General features: G+C 39.7%; 1 protein-coding gene and 1 pseudogene across 5 annotated transcripts in view; one reads left to right on the forward strand and one right to left on the reverse strand.

Moving 5' to 3' along the window:
- Positions 1 to 25,633, forward strand: part of PHKB (phosphorylase kinase regulatory subunit beta) — a 224,228-nt gene that overhangs the window by 93,131 nt on the left and 105,464 nt on the right. For all 5 annotated transcript variants that reach the window (XM_007992231.3, XM_007992276.3, XM_007992243.3 and 2 more), the window contains one exon: positions 24,650 to 24,713. In XM_007992231.3, the coding sequence (XP_007990422.1) occupies positions 24,650 to 24,713 (64 nt within the window). The remainder of the gene's footprint in view (positions 1 to 24,649; positions 24,714 to 25,633) is intronic.
- Positions 8,572 to 17,571, reverse strand: LOC103233508 (eukaryotic translation initiation factor 4B pseudogene; annotated as a pseudogene).

A 25,633-nucleotide genomic window follows, 5' to 3' on the forward strand; every position in this document is an offset into this window, starting at 1 on the left:
GCTGTTAGTCTGATGGGCTTCCCTTTGTGGGTAACCCAGCCTTTCTCTCTGGCTGCCCTTAACATTTTTTCCTTCATTTCAATCTTGGTGAGTCTGACGATTATGTGTCTAGGGGTTGTTCTTCTCAAGGAGTATCTTTGTGGTGTTCTCTGTATTTCCTGAATTTGAATGTTGGCCTGTCTTGCTAGGTTGGGGAAGTTCTCCTGGATAATATCTTGAAGAGTGTTTTCCAGCCTGGTTCCATTCTCCCCATCACTTTCAGGTACACCAGCTAAACATAGGTTTGGTCTTTTCACATAGTCCCATATTTTTTGGAGGCTTTGTTCATTCCTTTTCATTGTTTTTCCTCTAATCTTGTCTTCTCACTTTATTTCATTAAATTGATCTTCAGTCTCTGATATCCTTTCTTCTGCTTGATTGATTCAGCTATTGATACTTGTGTATGTGTAATGAAGTTCTTGTGCTGTGTTTTTCAGTTTTGTCAGGTAATTTATGTTCTTCTCTAAGCTGGTTATTCTAGTTAGCAATTCCTCTAACCTTTTTTCAAAGTTCTTAGCTTCCTTGCATTGGGTTAGAACATGCTCCTTTAGCTTGGAGGACTTTGTTATTACCCACCTTCTGAAGCCTACTTCTGTAGGTTCATCAGACTCATTCTCCATCCAGTTTTGTTCCCTTGCTGGCAAGGAGTTGTGATCCTTTGGAGGAGAAGAGGCGAATGGTTTTTGGAATTTTCAGCCTTTTGAACTGGTTTCTCCCCATGTTCGTGGATTTATCTACCTTTAGTCTTTGATGTTGGTGACCTTCGGATGGGGTTTCTGAGTGGACGTCCTTTTTGTTGATATTGATGCTATTCCCTTCTGTTTGCTAGTTTTGCTTCTAACAGTCAGGCCCCTCTACCACAGGTCTGCTGGACTTTGCTGGAGGTTCACTCCAGACCCTGTTTGCATGGGTATCACCAGCAGAGGCTGCAGAATAGCAAAGATTGCCACCTGTTTCTTCCTCTGGAAGCTCTGTCCCAGAGGGGCACCCACCAGATGCCAGCTGGAGCTCTCCTGTATGAGATGTCTGTCGGCCCCTGCTGGGAGATGTCTCCCAATCAGGAGACACAAGGGTCAGGAACCCACTTGAGGAGGCAGTCTGACCCTTAGCAGAGCTCGAATGCTGTGCTGGGAGGCCTGCTGGTCTCTTCAGAGCTGGCAGGAAGGGACATTTAAGTCTGCTGAAACTGTGCCCACAGCTGCCCCTTCCCCCAGGTGCTCTGTCCCAGGGAGATGGAAGTTTTATCTATAAGCCCCTGACTGCGGCTGCTGCCTTTTTTTCAGAGATGCCCTACCCAGAGAGGAGGAATCTAGAGGGGTAGTCTGACTACAGTGACTTTGCTGAGCTGTGGTGGGCTCCGCCCAGTTGGAACTTCCCCATGGCTTTGTTTACACTGTGAGGGGAAAACCACCTACTGAAGCCTCAGTAATTAATGGTGGATGCCCCTTTCCCCACCAAGCTGGAGCGTCCCAGGTAGACTTCAGACTGCTGTACTGGCAATGAGAATTTCACACCAGTGGATCTTAGCTTGCTGGGCTCCGTGGGGGTGGGATCTGCTGAGCTAGACCACTTGGTGGCCTGGCTTCAGCCCCCTTTCCAGGGGAGTGAATGGTTCTGTTTCCCTGGCATTCCAGGTGCCACTGAGGTATGAAAAAAGCTGCTGCAGCTAGCTCGCTGTCTTCCCAAATGGCTAGCCAGTTTTGTGCTTGAAACCCAGGGCCCTGGTGGCACCCAAGGGAATCTCCTGGTCTGTGCGTTGCAATGACTGTGGAAAAAGCTTAGTATCTGGGCCAGAGTGTACCATTCCTCACGGCGTAGTCCCTCATGGCTTCCTTTGGCTAGGGGAGGGAGTTCCCTGATGCTTTGCATTACCCGAGAGATGACGCCCCACCCTGCTTCAGCTTGCTCTCAGTGGGCTGCACCCACTGTCTAACCAGTCCCAGTGAGATAAGTCAGATACTTCAGTTGAAAATGCAGAAATCACTCGCCTTCTGCTTTGGTCTTGCTGGGAGTTGCAGACCAGAGCTGTTCCTATTTGGCCATCTTGCCAGACTCCTGACTTTTTTAGCTTTTTAAAGTGGTTTTATATTCTATTCTCTTGGCTTTTCTAATAAAGAAAGCCATCACTAAAATATCAGATAAATAACAATCATAGCACCACTTTACTCAGTTTAAGAAGCTTTCAGTGACCCTTTTATTCCATATGGTGCTTATCACTTAAAGTAATGACTTAGTCTTCTTAAGTCATTTTTTATATTTTCATCATGGAACTATGATAGAAGCTACCGTCCAACCATTCTGCTTCACTTTATGTATCTTTGCCATACTGAACAAACTATAGTACCGTGAAGTCCTTGTTCTTCTAGGAAATATGATTGGGTAGCTCAGGGATTTAAAACAGTGTTAATGAGCAGAAGATTGTGAATTTAGTTCTCATGCCTGCCAGTTACTTTTGTGAATTACATGGTAGGTGTGAAATTAAATAGTAAGACCTATCTTTTCTATAACAGCTTTGATTTATGCAACAAATCACTATCTCTCAAACAAATGTTGCTTTATTTTAGCTCTCTTCAGTGAATATTAGAATAAAGATGTTAAGGTACTATCTTGCAATAATCAAATCAGCAAACATTCTGTTGATATTAGTCATCTACTATTAATATGTTCAATAGCTAATAATAGAATAATTTAGTTTCCTGAGAGTGTCTTGTACCCTTAAAATATTTTTAAATTCTTACAACAATGTATATTGCCAACAATAGAAATTGCCATTAAAATGTAAGATCATGTTATGATTGTGGTTGGGTTTCTAAATAGCTTGCTGTTGCCAGATATTTGAATAACTAGTGGATAATAAATTAACATATTTGTGAATTTTACTCTAGTTCAGGTACAGTATTTGTTTCTTTTTGTTTTTTGTTTGTTTTTGTTTTTTGTTTTTTTGAAACAGAGTCTCACTCTGTTGCTCTGGCTAGAGTGCAGTGGTGCGATCTTGGCTTACTGCAACCTCTGCCCCCGGGTTCAAGCAAGTCTCTTCTCTAGTCTGGGATTACAGGCATGTGCTACCAAGCCTGGATAATTTTTGTGTTTTTAGTATAGACAGGATTTTGCCATGTTGGCCAGGCTGGTCTTGAGCTCCTGACCTCAAGTGATCTCGCCCACCTCGGCCTCCCAAAGTGCTGGGATTACAGGCATGAGCCACCGTGCCCAGGCTTGTTTCTTTTAAAATGCCACATTTAGGTGACAATTTCCAAATTCATCCCATAGCTGTTTTTTTGTACCATTAAAGACAGAACCTTGGGCTAGCTACATTGTGTTTCTAAGTACTGAATTTCATGTGTGTTTGCCTTTTGAATAAGTTATTTTCTCTTTACATTTCAAAATATTGTAAATATTTAATAAAATATGTACCTCATACTGTAGGAGGAATTTTTCTGGTATTACTGGGTTAACTGAATGTAAATTTTTGTGCATTGGAGCCTAAGGGAGCTCCTGGGTCATCAGGAACATATTCTTAAGGAAGAAAGCCAGTTAACAATGAATGTTTTTACACAAACAGTCCAAATATACAACCCCAAGGGACTTTTCTAACCCTTAGGGTCTAAGGCTCTAAAATTCTTGTTCAGCTACTATGGTAATTTGGTTGCTATTTTACAGTATGCAAAATTATGATTGGCCTAATTGTTCTGGGTACTTGGTAGAGTTTGCAATCTGACTTAGATTTTTTTTCCAGTTACCTATTGTTGCAAATAATAACCCAAATTGTTGCAAATAAACCCAAACTTAGAGGCATAAAGCAACAACAATCTTTTATTATTATTGTCTTACATTATTATTTATTATTAAGATGGTAGACTGAGTTAAGCTGGGCAGTTTGTGTGCTCAGGGTCTCTAATGTGTTTGTCATCATTGTGACTGGGGCTGGGCTTATCTTGAAGGCTTTGTCACTTGGGTATCTGAGTGTTGACTAAGACCTTGGCAGGACTTGTCCCCTGGAAGGCCTATGTGAAGTTTTTCCATATAGGCTTTCTCACAGCACAGTGGCTGGGTTCCAAGGCCCAGAATCCAAGGCAGAGAGTTAGGTGGGAGCTGTTTTCTTATCTGTGACCTAGGCTCGGAAGTCATGCAGTGTAAATTCCACCACATCCTATCTGTTGGAGTCACTAAGACCGGTCTGTATTCTAGCAGGGGATATTAGACTCCACCTCTTGATGGGGAGGAGTGTCAAAGAATTTCAGACATGCTTTAAACCACCACAGGTCCTTCACTTGGATTTTATTCCTTTAGGTTCCAGCCCTTGTTATTTCTCTCTAAAACAACTTTGGACCTGCAAAGAGCCTGCTGCCATTAGTATGCTAGCAGTACATGTGAATTGTCATGAAATTTGTTTAACCTGTGGAAGCATCAAGTACTTCCTTCACTGGCAGGGAACCTTCACTGGCAGTGATATGCTAGGCTGCAGATTAGATTCATTAGGATACTATCTTAAATCCAGATTATTGGCTCAATTGCTCTTGAAAATCAGGGTAAATTGGTCAGCATAGATGCTAGTAGGGTACAAAGTTTTCACCAAAGAGCAGAAGTAAGGATGGATTTTAAAGCTGCTCTGATCTTGTTTCCTCATCTTAAAAGTAGAGGGGATTAACAAAATAAGTGTAACACTTGCATAGGTTCTTGTACTTATACATTGAAAACTACAAAGAAATGTTAAGAGATATTAAAGGAGACCTAAATAAATGGAAAGACATCCTATGTTTATGTAATCTATGTAAAAAATCCAACTGTCTTTTTTGCAGAAATTGATGAGCTTCACATGGAAAGGTAAGGGAACCAGACTAGCCAAAACAACATCGAAAAAGAACAAGATTGGACTCACACTTTTCAATTTCAAAACTTACTACAAAGCTACAATAATTAGAATAGTGTGGTTCTGGCATAAGGACAAGGAGATCGGGGAAACAGAAATAAGAGTACAGAAATAAATCCACACATCTGTAGTCAATCGATTTTTACAAATGTGCAAAGACAATTCAGGGGAAAAGGATAGTTGTCAACAAATAGTGCTAGGACAACTGGATGTCCACATGCAGAGGAATGAATCTGACCCCTATTTCACACCATATACAAAAATTAATATGAAATAGATCAAAGACCTATATGTAAGAGTTAAAACTGTAGAATTCTTTTTTACTCCAAAATGTATACATTTATTTTATATCAATGGAAAAGTAATAATACAATATGATAGGGATGGAAAGATAGAAGGTATATTTTATGGGAAGATTTTTGCAAATATGTATATATGGGATAAGGAAAAGGAAAATGGGATGAGCTGGGATGTTGGAAGGTGCTCGTTCAGTGTTCAACTGAAAACAAGTGATTTAAAAACATGATCCACAGTGGTTGTCTTAGTTTAAGGTGCCACATGTTCATTCTTTTGCCAAGAAATTTACTTATTTTTGGAAAGAACCTGAGGATTTAATCCAAATTCTGCAGACATTTTGGGAAAATTGTTCTCAGTGGAACACTTAAGGAAATGAAAGAAAAGGAAGAGTCAAATGGGCCTATGGAGATTTGAATCTTCAGTAACTGGACAGGTAGCTGGGTGGACCCATTCCAGATGGGCCTGGGCATCATTCTAGAGTTGTGATTTTCTTGTAAACCACCGTGACTCTTACTGGCTTGGATTAAAGAGGTTGCTCTGTTTTCACTGAAGCCTTCTGGCTGTTATCACAACTCTGAGTTCTTCCCAAAGTGGGAAGTGATGTCTTTTCCAAATATCATGAGGCAGTTTTCAATGAGAAATTGTACAAGAGAAACCTTTTTTTTGAATTCTCTTTTTTAAAATCAGAGTTATCACACTGGACTTTTTGTGAATTCATTTTCTAGTTTTGAGCTGCAGGAAGTAGACAGCTGAAGAATGCTTGGGGCTATACATGCTGATAAATGATAGGCTATTATCTGATTGGGTGAGGAATGTTCTATGTGTACACTCCAAAAAGGTATCTCAAGAGAACAACACTGGCTTTTGGCAGCTGGTCTAAAAGCCTCTGGATAGCAATTATTTTCTCCTATTCATTCCCTTGATGAATACACTAAGCCATTCATCATAGAGATTGGATGAAAATATACTTCCTTGGATATTCTTTCATTTAAGAATGATGTTTCCAGAAGAATAGACTCATTGTCCAAGTTCACTTTATCTCCAGAATTTAGTTTCTCCTTTAGGGTTCGATATGATTTTATATTTGCCGATTTTCTGAAGATACCCTCTGTTGAGTGGCCCTTTGGTTGATTTTAAAAGGCATATCCAGAGAGGGGTGGGTATGTTGTCATTCTCACAAACATCTGTGAGAGAAGCTCCAAAGAGCTGGCCCAGCTTTAAGGCTGGTAGAGTCGTGCACAGATTGTCCTGGCAAGTGTTAGAACCCTGCCAAAAGAAGGGCTCCTGAAAGGTGGAAGGAGAGGTGGAGTTCCCTGTCCCTGTGGCGGGAGTATAGTGGCTTGGGGATGGCTTATTTTAATTCCGTGAGAATGCATGCCCAGCGAGTGGACATGGGGCCTTTTTCATGCCAGAAGTGACCCACAGCTGGTAATCTTCAGAGTCCAAAATGTGGCCATGAAGCTCGCCATGGGCCAGCCCAGTAGAGATGTGGCCATTCCCCACTTTGTCCACATAACTAGCTGTCCACAGGTTATTCAGCAATATTTTATTTTTTATCTTAAAGGATTTCCTGCACTTGGTAGACAAAAGCAACAAATTGCTGAACAAAAAGAGATGTAGCTTCTGCCTCCTCCAGCCTATTTTGAGTTGAGAATCAGCAGGGTGAGATCAGCACCCTCCAGTGATGTGGTTTTGTCACTGTGGGTGTCCATCTTGGAAAAAGGACTTTGCCTTAGTTAAAAATACATTATTGCTTAAAAATGCTAACAGTCATCTGAGCCTTCAGTGAGTTGTAAATTTTTGCTTATGGAAGGTCTTGCCTCAGTCTTGTTGGCTGCTGACTGATCAGGCTGGTGGTTGCTGAAGATTGGAATGGCTGTGACAATTTCTCAAAATAAAACAACAGTGAAGTTTGCCACATTGAATGACTCTTCCTTTCACAATAGATTTCTCTGTAACATATGATGCTGTTTGATAGCATTTTATCCGCATTAGAACTTCTCTCAAAATCGGAGTCAGTCCTCTCAAACCCTGCCACTGCTTTATCGGCTAAATATATGAAGTATTCCAAATCCTTTGTTGTCAACTCATTAATATTCACAGCTCTTTACCAGGAGTAAATTTCATCTCAAGAACCACTTTCTTTTCTCATCCATAAGAATTAATTCCTCATCCATTCAAGTTTTATCATGAGGTTACAGGAATTTAGTCTCATTTTAGGGTCCACTTCTAATTCTGGTTCTTTTGGTATTTCCACCACATCTGCTTGCTCTTCTTCCATTGAAGTCTTGAACTCCTCACACTTATCCATGACAGTTGGAATCAGCTTCTTCCAAACTCCTGTTAATACTGACATTTTGACTTCCTCTCATGAATCTTGAATGTTCTTAGTGGCATCTAGAATGGTGAGTCCTTCCCAGATTTTCAATTTACTTTGCTCAAATCCATCAGAGGAATCACTATCTATGGCACCTATTGCCTTGCAAGACATTTCTTAAATAATAAGGCTTGAAAGTAAGATTACTCCTTGAGCCATGGACTGCAGGATGAATGTTGTGTTAGCAGAAATGAAAACATTAATCTCCTTGTGCATCTCCATTAGAGCTCTTGGATGACCAGGTATATTGTCAATAAGTAGTAATATTTTCAAGGGAATCATTTTTTTCTGAGCATTAGGTCTTATCAGTGTGCTTAAAATATTCAGGAAACCATGCTGTAAACAGATGTGCTGTCATTCAGACTTTGTTTTTCCATTTCTAGAGCACAGAGTAGGTTTAACATTCTTTTCAAATATTTGAACCCTACTTTCTTTTTTACTTTTTGTTTTTTAAATTGTATTTCTATTTAGGGATAGAAATGGCTTTTGGTTACATGAATGAATTTTATAGTGGGGAAGTCTGGGTGTTAAGGGTACCCATCACCCAAATAATGTACATTGTACTCAGTAGGTAATTATTTATCCCTCAACGCCCTCCCACCCTCCCGCCTTCTGAGCCTCCAGTGTCCACTATACCACTCTGTATGTCTTTGTGTACCCTTCGTTTAGCTCCCACTTATAAGGGAGAACATATGGTATTTGGTTTTTCATTCTTGAGATGCTTCACTTAGGATGAGGCCCCCAATTGCATCCAAGTTGCTGCAAAAGATATTATTTCATTCTTTTTTTTTTTGGCTGAGTAGCACTCCATGGTATGTGTGTGTATATGTGTGTGTGTGTGTGTCACATTTTTCAAAATCCACTTATGGGTTGATAGGCACTTGAGTTGATTCCACATCTTTATAATTTTGAAATGTGCTGTGATAAACATACACATGCAGGTATCTTTTTTATATGATGACTTTTTTTCCTTTGGGAGATATCCAGTAGTGGGATTGCTGGATCGAATGGTAGATCTACTTTTAGTTCTTGGAGAAATTTCCATACTGTCTTTCATAAATATTGTACTTTCATTCCCATCAATAGCGTATAAATGTTCCCTTTTCACTGCATCCACACAAATATCTGTTGTTTTTTGACTTTTTAATAATGGCCATTCTGGCTGGGGCAAGGAGGTATCTCACTGTGGTTTTGATATGCATTTCCCTGATGGTTACTGACATTAGTGGCATTTTTTTCATGTTGGTTGGCCATTTGTATATCTTTTGAGAAATGTCTGTTCTTGTCATTTGCCCACTTTTTAATGGGATTGTTCCTTTCTTGCTGATTTGCTTGAGTTCCTTATGGACACTGTAGATACCCTGTAGCAGGATTGCTGGATCCAATGGTAGTTTAGTTACATGTCATTTATTTATTTTTGTTACATTTGCTTTTGGGGTCTTAGTCATAAGTTCTTTGCCTAGGCCAATGTCCAGAAGAGTTTTCCCAGGTTTTCTTCTAGAATTTTTATGATTTCAAGTTTTAGACTTATGTTTTTAATCCGTCTTGAGTTAATTTTTGTATATAGAGAAAGATAGGGATCCAGTTTCATTCTTTGCATGTTGTTGTTCAATTTTCCTAGCACCATTTATTGAATAGAGTGTTCTTTCCCCAGTGTGCGATTTTATGTGCTTTTCTAAAGATGAGTTGGTTTTAGGTATTTGGCTTTTTTCTGGGCTGTTTATTCTGTTCCATTGGTCTCTGTGTCTTTTTTTTTTTTCCAGGAGATGGTGAGTTTTATTTTGTCTTGGCTGGATAGAGGTTTGATTTGCTCTCGAATGTTCCAGGGTGGAGAGAAAGTAGGAGAAAGCCCAGGATGTTGAGGTCTATTCAGCGTTATCTTCTCTCTTGTTTTCATTTTCACCATCAATGGAGACAGTAGCATACTTGCTTGCAGAACTGAACTTGGAAGCTGGATTTTCCTCAGGTTTCTTTGGCTCAGGTACAGATCTGGACTCTTGATCCTTTTTGCCATCTTTCATGTCTGACTCCATCCAGTGGTCTTTGTTCCCTCTGTCTCCTGGACCATGGCTAGAGTTCCCAGTTTGGCTTTTGGGACATTCATCCCATCTGCTTTATTTCATTCCTTCCTCAGATAGTTGAGCTGGAGCAACTTTTCCCCCAACATTTGTAGGGATTGCTGCTCTGTGTCTGAGCTCTGAAATCGAGTAGGAGGGTTAGAACTTCACTTCACCCAAGTGTTCTCCTTTGGTGGACTGGCTGGCATTACCTTTAGGGGCTGATCAGGTTTGGAAGGTTTAGAAGCTGGAGAGTGACAGTCTTCCTCCTTATTGGGTGTTTCATTTTCTAGAAACTTCTCACTCTCCTTCATGCATTTCTGCTGGATGTGACAGAGGTCCCAGTCTGTGATGACTCACTTCCTGTCCTCAACCGTTCCTGTTCCTGAGTTTCTTCACTTCGCCAGCTTGGGTGTCTCTCCCGAAGCCATCGTTCTAGTTTTGGCTCATCCAGCTGACGCTGCAACTTCTTGTTCCTTCTGTAGCCATTCTTCTACTTCTCTTTCTCTAGCACCTGTGTCAGTGGGCTTTGTCCCTCCAAAGATAGGAGCAGCTCGACTGAACTGGGAGGTACTAGCAGAGGAATCATCTTGCTTAGTAGTACTCCGAGGCTTTAGATTCAGTCTGGGTCTTTGGGGGGGACCTCTGTCATCACGCCTGTAATCATCCCGAGGGTAATCATCCCTGGAGCTCCACGACCAATCATCCTGTCTGTTGGATCAGTCTTCATAGCGGTCCCCACCTTCTGTGTAGTCATCATCCCTGCAGTACCCACTGCTAAATGCTTTTCTGCCATTGCCTATCTGGGAATCATAACCTCTATCATAATCTCTGCCGCCTTGGTCATCACAGCGTTCCCGGCCACCATATCGATCCATATCCCTGGGTGGGCCTTCCTGATACTTATTACGATACCGGTCCGAATCATAACGATCTCAATACTTGTCTCCAGAGCTGTCATCACCTCTTCTAGGTGAGTAGTCACCAAAGCTGTCTGTGGCAGGACGAGCCCTCCAGTCTGTATCTGTTTTGTCACAATCCCAATTTCTGTCACAGCCATAAGAACGATCGCCCCGTCTTTATCCTGTGCTTGATTAGCAATGTCCACTCGAATTATCTTGTTACCTAGAGACTCTTCATTGAGACTCAGGGCACTGAACAGGGAATCCAGGTCCTCAAATTCAGCATAACCAAACCTTTCAAATTATCTGGATTGCTGGGTTCATGTGTTAAACGCACTGCACTGATATTTAATCCTCTAAAGAATTCCTTAATGGACTCTTCTGTCACATCATAGGGTAGGTTCCCTAGAAAAGCAATGTAGGGTAGCAATTTGGGAATATGGCTCCAGTTGATATTGGGTTCCCGAGCAGCCCGTGAAGCAGTGAGAAGGATGGAACGGTCAATTGGAGGTGCCCTATACACATCTTCATCATTACTGTTACCTCCTTCCAGGTCATCTGTTTCATCAGCCCAGCTGACTGGCTTAGAAACATAGGTGCTTCCTCTACCAGTCCCCCCATCCTCAGCCAGAAAGTCTGTGAGGGAGATAGTTTTCCCCTTCTTATTATTCTTTTTTGCTTAGTTCTTGAAGGTCAATAATAGATCACACTGGAAACTGGTATTGTTGAGGCCGCCATGTTGGGAGAGGCTTTGTGTGTCTATTTGTGTACTGTTTTAGTTACTATAGCCTTGTAGTGTTTAAGTCAGGTAATGTGATGCCTCCAGGTTTCTTCTTTTTGCTTTGGATTACTTTGACTACTCAGAATGGTTTTTGGTTGCATATGAACCTTAGGATTATTTTTTTCTAATTCTGTGAAAAATGACCTGTGAAAAAATAATTAGTATTTTGAGAGGAGTTGCATTGAATCTATAGATTGATTTGGGCAGTATTGTCAGTTTCACAATATTGATTCTTCCAATCCCTGAGCATGGCATGTTTTTCCATTGTGTCATCTTTGATTTCTTTCATCACTGTTTTGTAGTTCTTTTTTTTCTTCGCAACTATTGTAAATGGGATTGATTTATTGATGTGATTCTCAGCCTGTTCGTTATTGATACATAGCAGTGCTATGGATTTATGTACTTTGATTTTGTAACCTGAGACATTACTGAATTTATAAAATCTAGGACTCCTTTGGAAGAGTCTTTAGAGTTTTCTAGGTATAAAAATCATATTAGTAAACAGAGATAGTTTGACTTCCTGTTTTTCAGTTTACATGCCCTTTATTTCTTTCTTTTGCCTGATTGCTCTGGCTAGGACTTCCAGTGCTATGTTGAATAGAAGTGATGAAAGCAGGCATTCTTGTCTTGTTCTAGTTCTCAGGAGAAATGCTTTCAACTTCTCCCTATTCAGTATGGTGTTGGCTGTGGATTTGTCTTATTTGGGCTTTTGTAATTTTAAGGTATATTTCTTCTATGCCTAGTTTGTTCAGGGTTTTTATCATGAAGGGATGCTGGATTTTATTGAATGCTTTTTCTGCATCTTTTAAAATAATCATATGGTTTCTGTTTTTAATTCTGTTTATGTGACGAATCAATTTATTGACTTGCATTTGTTGAACCATCCTTGTATCTGGGGGATGAAGCCCAGTTGATCAGGGTGAATTATCTTTTCAATGTGCTGTTGGATTCAGTTTGCTAGTATTTTATTGAGGCTTTTTGCATCTGTATTCATTAGGAATGTTGGTCTGTAGTTCTTTTTTGTTGTTATGTCCTTTCCTTGCTTTGGTATCAGGGTGATACCAACTTTGTAGAATGAGTGAGGGAGGATTCCCTCTTGCTCTGTCTTTTGGAATAGCTTCACTAGGATTGGTACCAGTTCTTTGAAATTTCTGGTAGAATTCAGCTGTGACTATGTCTGATCCTAGGCTTTATCTTGTTGGGAGATGTTTTGTTACTAATTCAATCTCACGCCTTATTACTGATCAGCTCAAGATTTCTTTATCTTCTTGATTCAAGCTTAGGAGGCTGTGTGTTTCTAGGAATCTTCCATTTCCTGTAGATTTTCTAGCTTGTGCACATAGAAGTGTTCATAGTAGTCTTGCATGATCTTTTGTATTTCTGTGGTATCAGTTATAATTGCTGCATTTTCATTTCTGATTCAACTGGTTTGAATCTTCTCTCTTCTTTTCTTGATTAGCTAGTGATCTGTCATTTTTGTTTATGTTTTCAAAGAACCAACCTGTTGTTTCATTGATCCTTTGTATTGTCTTTTGGTTTCATTTTCATTTAGTTCTGCTCTGATCTCTGTTGTTTTTCTTCTGCTAACTTTAGGTTTGGTTTGTTGTTTCTCTAGTTTCTTGAGGCATGGCATTATGTTGCCATTCTTTGATCTTTCTGTCTTTTTGATGTAGGCATTTAGCATTATAAACTTTTCTCATAGCACTGCTTTTGCTGTATCCCAGGAATTTGGGTAACTTGTGTCACTGTTGTTATTCATTTCAAAATTTTTTAAAATTTCATCTTGATTTTATTGTTGGCTCAAAAATCATTCGGGAGCATATGGTTTAATTTTCATGTATTTGTATAGTTTTGAGAGTTCCTCTTCGAATTAATTTCTAGTTTTATTCTGCTGTAGTCTAAGAAGACACTTGGTATGATTTTGATTTTTTAAATTTATTGAGATTTGTATTGTGTCCTGTCACACGGTCTATCTTGGAAAATGTTCCATGTGCTGATAAGAATGTATACCCTGCAGTTTTCAGGTCGAATGTTTGTGAATGTCTGTTAGGTCCATTTATTCTAGAGTCCAGTTTATATCCAGTATTTCTTTGTTGACATTCTACCTCAGTGATCTATGTAGTGCTGTCAATGGAGTGTTAAAGTCTCCTACTATTATTGTCTTGCTGTCTACCTCTCTTCTTAGGTCTAGTAGAATTTGTTTGATGACTGTGGGTGCTCCGGTGTTAGGTACATATGTATTTAGAATTGTTATATCTTCTTGATGAATTGTTCTGTTTGTTATAATATAATGACTTTCTTTGTCTTTTTATTGTTTTTTGTTTAAAGCCTGTTTTTTCTCATATAATAATAGCTACTCCTACTCTCTTTTGGTTTCCATTTGTGTGTAATATATTTTTTTTCATATCTTTCCTTGAGTCTACAAAAATCTTTATATGGGCTAGGTGGGTCTCTTGAAGGCAGCAGATGTTTGGTCTGTGTTTTTTAAAATCCATTCTGCCAATCTGTATCTTTTAAGTGGGGCATTACACCATTTACATTTAAAAATAGTATTGCTATGTGAGCTACTCTTGCAGTTATCATATTGATTGTTACCTAGTTGCTTTGCTTTCTTTATTGTGTTATTGTTATCAGCACTTTCATTTATGTACTTGCCTATGTGTGTATTTGTTGGGACAGAGTCACTCTGTCACCCAGGCTGGAGTGCAGTGGCATGATCTTGACTCACTACAACCTCTGCCTCCCAGGCTTAAGCGATTCTCCCACCTCAGCCTCCCAAGTAGCTGGGACTTACAGGTGCATGCCACCACACCCAGCTAATTTTTGTATTTTTAGTAAAGACGGTGTTTCACCCATGTTGGCCAGGCTGGTCTTGAACTTCTGACCTCAAGTGATCCACCTGCCTCGGCCTCCCAAAGTGCTGACATTACAGGCGTGAGCTACCACACCTAGCCTAGCCCTTTCATTTAGATGTTTAGAACTCCATTGAGCATTTCTTATAGGGCTGGCCTACTAGTAATGGATTCCCTCAGCATTTGCTTTTCTTTGATAATCTTTATTTTGCCTTCATTTCTTAAATTTAGTTTTGCTCTATGCAGAATTCTTATCTGACAGTTGTTCTGTTTGAGGAGACTAAAGATAGGACCTGAATCCCTTCTGGCTTGTAAGATTTCAGCTGAGAAGTTAGTCTGATAGTTTTTCCTTTATCATTTATTTGATACTTTTATCTCACTGCTCTTAGAATTCTTGCCTTTGCATTGACTTTAGATAGCCTGATGACCATATATGCCTTGGTGATCTCCTTTTTTCACTGAATCTCCCAGGAGTTTTTTGAGATTCTGGTATTTGGATGTCTAAATCTCTAGCAAGATTAGGGAAGTTTTTCTAAATTATTCCTTGAAGTAGGTTTTCTAAACTTTTGGCTTTTTCTTCTCCCTGAGGAACAACTTTGATTCTTAGATTTGGATGTTTTACATAGTCTCGTATTTCCTGGAGATTTTGTTTGTTTCTTTGTATTCTTTTTTCTTAATTTTTGTCTGACTGGTTTAATTTGAAAGCCTTGTCTTCAGACTCTGAAATTCTTTCTTCTACTTGGTCTAGTCTGTTGTTAAAACTTTCCACTGTATTTCGTAACTCCTTAAGTGAGTCCTTCATTTCCAGAAGTTCTTTTTTTTATTTATTTTAATATTGACCTCTCTAGAAAATTTCATTCATATCCTGTATTTTTTTTTAATTTCTTTATATTGGTTTCAACTTTCTCTTGAATCTCATTGAGTAACTTCATGATGAACATTTTGACTTCTTTATCTGGTATTTCAAGGATTTCATTTTGTTTTGGATCCATTGCTGGAGAGTTAGTGTGTATTGGGGAGGGGGTGGTATTGTAAATAAAACTGTTTTTTCATATTGCCAGAATCATTTTTCTGGTTTCTTCCCATCTGGATAAACTATTTCTTCTTCTTATTATTATTGAATTTACTTTTGATTTGACTGGGTTCTATTTTTTTTTCCCCCGTGAGGATGTGACTTGAGCGTGTATCATATGTGGTCACCTAGCTTCAGCTCTGGGTGTTTTCAGTGGCAAAGTCTCTGTTGAGTTTCTTGGTTATAGAGAATCTGTGTGCGATGGCTTTCTCGGGTGCTGGTTTTAGTAGCAGTGTACTTAATGTGTGGGAAGGTTCACTGTCTCCTGTGGGGCCAGAATGGCAGAGGTCTCAGGAAACTTATCCTTTTCCCCAGTAATGTGCACTACTCTACTTCCCAAGTCTTTTTCTCGCTAGGTTGAGTAGTTCAGCCTTCAGACCAGTAGGAGGCGCCCATGGGTGAAAACCAGCTGCAGCTGAAGCAGGTGGTGGGTATATGCAGTACCCCAGTGGTGGACAAAAGTCTCAGCCTTGACAGAGGCAGCTTTTCGGGGCGGGGGAGTGGGGTCCCAGTGAAATGCACTGAGGTCTTCACTGCAGGAGGGGAGGGAGCCACCTCAGCTTCACTACCAGGCCAGCAGGAAAGCAACCTCCCTGTCATGCCTCCCCCACCCCCCGTCCCTATATTCTAGATATTTAGATCAGACAAGCACCTCTGTCCATCTGCAGGAACACTGACATTCCACGTCCAGAGACAGTGGGACTCTTATCTCTCATGAAAGCCTGAGCCCAGAGGGCACTCCTCCCAAGGGGATGCAGTCACCCCAAAGTGCTTGAGAAAGGTCCTCCGTAGGTCTACCTTCACCGAGCTCCTGTGGGAGAAGCCCCAGCTGTATCTGCAGTGTTGGACAAGAGGGAGGAGAAACCCCTTCACAAGCACCGTGGCTCCTCCACTGCTAGGGTAGAACCTTAGTCTTTCCCCACTGAGCCCTGTACTGCACCTGTTCCTCTGCTGAAAGAAACTTCCCACAGGTGGGAAGTCGTGGTACTCAAGGTTCATACTTTGGTTTCTTTTGTCCCAAGGAGCGTTCCCTTGGTGTGGTGAACTGCCTGTTCCTGTGGGAGTGGTGATCTGTGTGGGCCAGACTACTGTGAATCCGGCTGCTTATCTGGGTTTAGCCGCCTCAGGGACTGCCATAATCCAGGCCTGTGCTGGAGAATTTCGGCAAGGGATATAGTCATGGGGAAGACACAAGGGCTGAAGGTCCTTAAGCAAAACAAAAGATCACAATGGATGCACGCCCAGTATGGTGCCTGTTACTACAACTCAGGACCAGTGGGAAAGGGAGGGGACTTTGTGTGAGCAAGGACCCAAGAAGTCCCCAGATTGCAGCCCACTCCAGCATTTGGACTCATGAGGGCAGAAAAGTTCTCCTTGAGTTTAGATACTAGCAGTCAAAGACTAGAGAATACCCTTTCCACAGAATACTAAATCTCTCAGGATTTGATACTCTGCCAGCTTCTTGTTACTATCTTTTGTGTGCGTGTTGTGGATCCTTCCAGTGAATTCTCCAATGGACTCCAGCCCTCTCCTTGTAACACTGTATTTGGGATGTGACTATTTATTTGTGATTTTGTTTCTTCCTTCTGAGGAGAATTGGTTACCAGCATCTCTAGGCAACCATCTGGAGAAGCTCTTTAGTGCTTCCGGCTGTGGACAGGTCTGTGGGATGTGTAGTGGTTTGGGCCCCGCTCTTAGCTGCAGAGGTGGGTGATGTTGGGTGGAGCTGGACAAGGCTGACCTGTCCTCTCATCTCAAAGGGGCCTGTGCAAGCACCAGCTCTGATGGTGACAGTAGGGGAGTGGCATGAACTCTGTAAGATTTCCTTGGTTATAAGTAGCCTTAGTGCAATGACTTTCTCAATTGCTAGATGTAGTAGTAATGTACTGGGCACATGAACAGGCCCAAGGCCTCCTGAACAGCCTGAGTGGTATGAGTAGTGGTGCTAGCTGAGGTCATGTAAAAGTTTTCTCCTTCCTGAGCACTGTGTTATTATGTTAGCAGACATTGTAGAGGGCTGTGTCAGTTGACCTCCAACTGCAATTTAGGGACTTGTTGAGGCCATTAGCTTCCTCAGACAAGGTCCCTTCCCTTTCTGGTCCTAAGCTGTAGTAGTGGGCGCCATACTGGATGCGTACCCATTGTGGAAGTTTGTTCTGCTCAAGTACCTTCAACCCTTGTGTCTTCCTATCACTAGATCCCTTGCAAATATCCCCCAGCACCAGACTGGCTTGAGACAGCTGCACAGGATAGGCAAATTCAGAGGAGCAGTAGGATTCACAGTGAGGTGGCACTAGCAGGAGAGAGCCAGATGCAGTGGTGACCATGGGGATTTATACTTGGCTTACATTGCCCTGGGGAAACACTCATATCCCAGGCAATGGGAAGGGTCATGGAACTCCCTAAAGTCCCTATCTGTGGCGTTAGGCTACCAAGATGGGCATAGGGGCATAGCCTGTGGGGCCTGGATCAGGCAAGTCCTCACTCTGGCTCACCAGGTGCGGACTCAGGCTGTGACCCCAGTAGGGATCCAAGGGCAGTTCCCCTGCCACTGGTGTAATGTTCCATGGAGCAGTGGAACTGCCTCTGTCGCATAAAAGAATCCTCAGGGAGGGGAGAGGGGTAACAGGCAGCAGGGAGACCCACCCAGCACTCACTTTCTTAACATATTGGGTCTCACACTCACAGACTTCTGGCAACAGCTGGCTGGGTCCCAGGCAGTCTGCACTCAGAATGCAAAACTGCCCCAGGTTGTAAGTTCTCCAGCCCAAGACAAAGACCAAGGCTTCCAGGCCACACCCCTCCCGGTTTGCCTGCAAAGCAGGGGCTCCCAGCTGCTGCCTCTGTGGCAAGAGCCTGCATCCTGCTCACCTCTCATTTCTGATCAATGGGGTTTATACATACTGTAGATTAGATTGCTTATTTTAGTTGGCAGCTTCTTCCAACCTATGACCACTGTCTGAGTTAGCTGGCAGAATTCTGCGAGGTCCCTTATGAAGTAGGATCAGCAATGGCTTCCCTCCATTCCTGCTAGAGTGTGGGAGTGCACGCAAAACAATTTTTTTTTTCTTTTATATATGGAGTCTTGCTCTGTCACCCAAGCTGGATTGCAGTGGCGCGATCTTGGCTCACTGCAACCTCCGCCTCCCGGGTCCTAGCAATTCTCCTGCCTCAGCCTCCTAAGTAGCTGAGATTACAGGCATGTACCACCACACCCAGCTAATTTTGTATTTTCAGTAGAGACAGCGTTTCGCCATGTTGACCAGGCTGGTCTTGAACTCCTAACCTCAGGTGATCCACCCGCCTCAGCCTCCCAAAGTTCTGGGATTACAGGCGTGAGCCACCACTTCTCATATGCTCCTTGCAGCACCAAATCAGCACCAGTGCTTGGTAGGGTTGAGACACTCCCCTGTGACCTGGATTGCCCAGCTCCCCAGTGTAAATGTGTATCACACCCTGGAGACAGATTTTCACCTGACTCACCATGCAGGTTGCCACCCACAGCTTTCAAAGTGTATGAAGTTTCTTTCACTTTTTCTGTTGAGTTTCTGTGTTTCTTCTTGGATAAAAGTTTACAGCATAAATCTCTGCATGTTATTTTGCTCTTTCCAAGTGGGTGAGGCATTCTAACAAAGCCTCCAATCTGGAGCCTGGGTGGTTTATAAAGAAAAGAGGTTTATTTGGCTCACAGTTTTGCAGGCTGTATATACAAGAAGCTCAGGAGAGAAGGCTAAGTGGAGCCGGAGTATAGAAATCACATGACAAGAGAGGGAATACGAGGTGCCAGGTTCTTTTTCAACAACCATTTCTCCAGGGAAGTCAGACTAAGAACTCACTCAATCCCATGGGAATGACACCAAGCCATTCATGAGGGATCTGCCTCCAGGATCCTGACACCTCCCACCTTGCCCCACCTACAACATTGGGGATCAGATTTCAACATGAGACTTGGCAGGATCAAACAAACCATATTCAAATCATAGCATATGTCATCTGCAAATGTATTCAAGTCATAGCATATGTCATCTGCAAATAGACAGTTTCATTTGTACCTTTCTAAGCTATATTCTTTTTTTTCCTTTTCTTGCCCTATTTTACCACGTAGAACTTCCAGTACTATGTTAGTCATGGTGAGAGCAGACATTTTTGTTTTGAGAGGCAGCATTCAATTTTTCTTTCACCATCAAGTAGAGTTAGCTGTAGAATTTTTGTAAATCAAATGGCAGAATTTGTACAAATGGCCAACAAGCATATGAAAAAATGCTCAACATCATTAATCATCAGAGAAATGCAAATTAAAACCACAATGATATATTGTCTTACACCCGTCAGAATGGCTGTTATTAAAAAGTCAAAAACTAACCTATTGGAAGGGTTTGGAGAAAAGGGAACACTGATACATTGTTGGTGGGAATGTAAATTAGCACAACCTCTATGGAAAACAATATGGCGGTTTCTCGAATAACTTAAAATAGCACTACCTTTCAATCCAGTAATCCCACTACTGGCTATCTACCCAAAGGAAAGGAAATTAGTACATCAAAAAGATACCTATACTCATATGTTTATTGCAGCATAATTCACAATTGCAAAGATACGGAATCAACCTACATATTCATCAGGATGATTGGATAAAGAAAATGTGGTGTATATGTACACAAATAAATACTGTTCAGCCATAAAATATATGAAAACACATCTTTTATAGCAACATGGATGACACTGGAGGCCATTATCTTTAGTGAAACTAAACTAATTCAGAAAGAGAAAGTGAAATACTGCATATTCTCTCTTAAAAATGGGAGCTAAATAATGTATACACATGGACATAGAGTGTGGAATGATAGACATTGGAGACTGGAGAGGGTGGAAGGGTGGGAAGAGTTTGAAGGATAAGAAATTACTTAATAGATACAATGTACATTATTCAGGCGATGGTTACACTGAAAGCCCAGGCCTGACGTGGTGGCTCATGCCTGTAATCCCAGCACTTTGGGAAGCCAAGACGGGTGGATCACCTGAGGTTGGAAGTTCAAGACCAACTTGACCAACATGGAGAATCCCTGTCTCTACTAAAAATACAAAATTAGCCGGGTGCGGTGGCGCATGCATGTAATCCCAGCTAGTCAGGAGGCTGAGGCAGGAGAATTGCTTGAACTCAGGAGGCAGAGGCTGTGGTGAGCCGAGATCGTACCATTGCACTCCAGCCTGGGCAACAAGAGCGAAACTCTGTCTCAAAAAAAAAAAAAAAAAGGCCCAGACTTCATCACTATGCACTATCTCCATGTAGCAAAACTGCACTTGTGCCCCTTAAATTTTTATAGATTAAAAGAAAGACACATCATTAAAAAAAATTGTGGAATTTCCCTCTATTCCTAGTTTTCTGAGAGTTTTGTCATAAATGGATGTTGGATTTTGTTTGATGCATTTTCTGCATCAATTGATATGACCATATTATTTTGTTTTGCTTTAGCCAGTTAACATGGTAGATTGTATTAATTGGGTTTTTATTATTGAACCGGCCTTGTTTCCCTGGCATAAAACCCTACTTAGTCATGGTGATAATTCATCTTACATATTGCTGAATATTGTTGCAAATGTGTTTTTAAGGATTTTGAATGTCAATGCTCATTTACTTCCTCTGTATCCTTGCTGGTTTCCTGTCTAGTTGTTCTACCAATTAGTGAGAGAAAAGTGTGCATGTATCCAACCATAACTGTGGTTTTATCTGTTCTTTCAGTTCTATCAGTTTTACTTCACACATTTTGCAACTCTGTTGTTTGGTGCATACACGTTTAGGATTGCAATGTCTTCTTGGTAGATTGACCTTTTTTATTATATATTATAATACCCTTCTCTCTTTGATAATTTTCTTTGCTCTGAAGTCTCCTTTATTATTAATATGGTCACTCCTGCATTATTTTGATTGTTTGTGTGATGTATCTTTTTCCATTCTTTAACTTTCAACATGTCTATATTGTTATATTTGAGGGGACTTTTTTATAGACAGTACATAGGTGAGCCATATTTTAACTCTGCAAATCTCTTTCTTTTAATTGGTATATTTCATGCTTTTAAGTTTAATTAATTTCCCATATGTTTGGGCTTAAGTCTTCCATTTTCTTTTTTATTTATTTCTTTTTAATGTTATTTTTAACTGTTTTCCACCTTTTCCTAACTTAGCTGATGATTTTTTTGTTTGTTTATTCTATTTTTCTTCTTTCTGTTTTATTTTTCCTACCTTCCTGTGGGTACTTTTAAGATTTTTTAAAATTTATTTTTGATGTATCAATAGTGGTTTTGATTGTATCACTTTGTATAGCTTTTTAGCGATTGCTGTAGGTAACACTTCAGTGTAGTGATATAATCATTTTATTAGGTCAAGTGAAGTATAGAAAACTTACTTTCATTTATGTCTTATTACCATTCTGAATTTATAATAGTTATCTTAAATATTTCCTCCATGCACATTTAGAATCATATCAGACAGTGTTATAATTTTTGCTTCAACTTTCAACATAAAATTCAAGAGGAGAAGAAACATCTATTGTATTTACCCATATTTATGCTTACCATGCTTTTTGTTTCTTTTTGGTGTTCTGATACTTGTTTTTTCCTCTTTTTAAAAAATTACCTTTCTGTTTAGAGAATGGAGTTTAGCCATTCTTTCAGGGTAGGTCTGCTGGTGATAGAATCTGTTTTTTTCCTTCATCTGAGATTGTCTTGGTTTCTTCCTGATTGCTAAGTGATGTATTTACTGGTATAACTTTCTGATGGGGTAGTTTTTTTCTTTCAGTCACTGGAAACTCTTGTGCCACATCCTAGCCTTCATGGTTTCTAATAAACAATCCATTATCATTCTAATTATTTTTCCCCTATAGGTAATGTGTTATCTCTGGTTACTGTCCAGATTTTATTCTTTGTCTTTAATTTTCAGAAGTTATGATGTGTCTTAGCATGGACATTTTAAATTTTATTCTGTTTGTGTTTCACTCAGCTTCTTGAATCTGTAGGTTTATGGCTCTTGCTAAGTGGGAATTTTTCTGCTTTGCCCTCTGTCTCTCTCCTTTAGGAATCTAAGTGACATGAATGTTAGATACTTTGTTATGATCCCACAAATCCCTGAGGCCCTAATTTTTTTCCATCCTATTTTGTTTGTTTTGTTTAAATTTCTGTTGTTCTGTCTTCCAGTTTTGTTATTCTTTCCTCTCTCCTCATCATTCTGCTGTTGAGCCTATCTACTGATCTTTTTATTTACACTATTATATTTTTCAATTTTAAAATCTTTGCTGATACTTTCTGTTTCTTAAGGATTTCTGGTTTTTTTATTTGTTTCAAGCATGTTTGTAATTGCTTATTGAAGCATTTTTATCGTGACTGCTTTAAAATCTTTGTCAGATAATTCTAACAACTCTTTCTTCTTAACGTTAGCATCCGTTGAGTGTATTTTTTTCATTTGGTTTGAGATCTTTCTGGTTCCAGGTATGAGGAATGTTTTTTGATTGACATATGAGTATTTTCGGCATAATAGCGTAAGACCCTAGATCTTATTTTAACTTTCTGTTTTAGCTGTATTTTTTTATACCACTCTGGTATAAGAAGGGGTGAGGGCACATCACCTCATTACTGCCAGGTAGGAATATAAGGCCATTATTTTTGTTGACATCCAGCTCCCCAGTAGGCCTCCACTGATACCTCATTGGCCGGGAAATACAGGAGTGCTTCATTACTGGTTCTCATTTGACCTTCTTTTATAGGGCAGGAGAAAAGGTGTGACCTCTTGATTGGTGATGAAGTGGTTTCTTATCATCTATTGGAAATGAAAGTGTTGACTTCTTCCTTGTAGTTTTCTGACACCACCATGACTGAGAGAGTTGGGAGTTGAACGTTGTGCCTCATGATAGACTCATGAATGTAGAAGTCTTGGTTTCTACTCAGCCTTTGCTGGAATGGTTGGGGGTAGGGTAAAGTTTTTTCTGAGTGGTTATTGTCTAAAAGTTTTCTTTTTGCTTGGCTGCTCTTTTCCTGTCCTTTGGCTAGAGAGACAGGCTTTTGCTGAGGATTTTTTTGTACGCATGTGCTGGCATTTCTCAGTAGTTGGCTCCTTTGACTTTAAGGCAAAAAGGAAACCTAGGGCACTTACCATAGTGTCGTTCGTAGAGTCCTGAAGTTCATAGCTAAGCTGCCTTCTTCTATCCATGTTTCTAAGTCTTTTTATGTTTGTTTTATATGTAATGTCCAAGATTCTTGGTTGTACTTAGTGAGAAGACTAGGGAAAATTATGTCTACTCCATCTTCCCATCCATGTATCTTTAAAATAAGTGTCTGACCTATTTATTGTCCTGCAATAAAAGTGATGATTTCTTAAAAACAGGTTATGAAACAACTTATAGGGTATAGATTATGATGACATGAATAGCTTAGATCAGTAGCTGTCAAACTTAAAGTGCATTCAAACACCTGGAAGGCTTTTTAACACCGATCATGGAGTCCTACTCCCAAGAAGCAATGAGAACTAGCATTTCTAACAAGTTCCCGGGTAATACTGAAGGTACTGCTCTGAGGACCATAGTTTGATAATCTGTTTCAGAGAAATGCTGAATAGATGACAGATCATTAACTTTAAATAATATTAATGGCAAATACAGTTGCTTTGAGTAAAACAAATAACAATTTGTGATAATTAAACTGGGTATTAGATATAAAATATTTAAAGGTAGATACTTAAAAGATGATATCATATTTTTAATGAAATGGGTCTTCCCATTTTCCAGCACTATAGTATATGGCATTTGAGAGGCCAAAAGAGTAGGACACTAAGGGAAATAGTATTCATTTTATTATAAAGGGAAGAATATAGCAAAAAATGAGAGATAAGGTGATCAGTTGTTCTGTGAGCATAAAATAATGCCTATTTTTTGGATCTTAAGCAAGAGTATTTGAAGAATACCTTAAGCCACACTCTGATAGTTGTATGATATGCAAGATCTTTCTTAAGACTCAGATTTGATGTCAGAAAAGCTCTGTTACATTGATCTGAACTAATGATGCCCAACCTGCTAATTACTGCACTTATCATCATAATATACTTTCCTCTAAAGTTCCTCTTTTTTTCTTGAGTTAGTGAATAAAAATGATTCTGGAATTAAAACTACTCCCATCAATAGTATGACCATTAGTTTAGATCAAGGTGAACCTAAAAATATTTTTCCCAGGTGATCACTAACTATAAAAAAGAAAAATTAAAATACTGAAATGTCAGAATGAGGTCTCTTAGACATTATTCTTACAGAATTTGTTATAAATGTTAATAAAGAAATTTGCTTTGAATATTCATCAGATAACGGTTCTTGTTTTGTAGCCACATACATTAGAGTAATTAAAGTATTTCCTTTTCTCTTTTAGCTCTGTTGGTTTAGCAAAAGCAGCTCTAGAAGCAATTAATGGATTCAACCTTTTTGGCAACCAGGTAAAAAATAAGAGCCCCAGAATCTTTGATTATTTGAATTGCACATTTAATTAATTTGACTATTCATTAACAAAGTCATTTCCGTATAATCAGAGAATGTCCAAAATTTATGTAGAAGCTCATGCTTGAACTTTTCCTTTGAAAATGATTTGCCAGTTAAAATTTAGTTTTCTAACTAAAGGCCATTGCTTAATTTCTTTAAAAATAAAAAGAAGAAAAAATTTTGATAAAAAATTCTGATTTCCTTGGTTCAGTGACTTTTCCCTCAAGTCTATTACTTACTTTGTAGAGAGTTTCACATTTTTAAATTTATTTGGCGTTGTATATTTATATTTTTATGTCAGTTTTCATGTTAGTTTCAATTTAATATGTTTCAATGTATATCTCATGTAGAAGAGAATTTGTGTGATGTGTTTAGCCAGATAGTTGGGAGTTTTGATCCTAGCTTCACCTTCAACTGGCTACCATCAAATGTCTAAAATCTCATTTTCTCTGGGGATGAAAAAGAAACCTTGAAGGTCGTCTTAAATTTTCATTAGACCTTTAGCCAGTTTTTGTGCTGAAAGAATCTAATCAAGTGACCATAGATTGAGTTGTCAGTGGAAAGGAATAAAATGTAGGAATAGAGGTTACTACTCTGGATCAAGAAGTAGGCTAATTTTCTTTAGCAGTTTTTATAAAGATTCCTAAGATGGTGAGGTAAAGTGGAGTCTCTAACTGATATTATAATTAATCTTAAGCTACTGAAATGCTAAGTCAGTAAAGAAACATTTTAGGAGGTTACACAGTTGTGCAAAAAAAATGACATGGTTTTTGTTATGGCAATTATAATACTATTTACTCAAGTCTTGAATTTAAGAATATTTTTAATTGTAGTATATTAATGCAGCCACCTCGCTTCTCCTTACATGCACAAGCAC

The sequence above is a fragment of the Chlorocebus sabaeus genome, chromosome 5, assembly GCF_047675955.1.
Source record: "Chlorocebus sabaeus isolate Y175 chromosome 5, mChlSab1.0.hap1, whole genome shotgun sequence".
Lineage (NCBI taxonomy): Eukaryota > Metazoa > Chordata > Mammalia > Primates > Cercopithecidae > Chlorocebus > Chlorocebus sabaeus.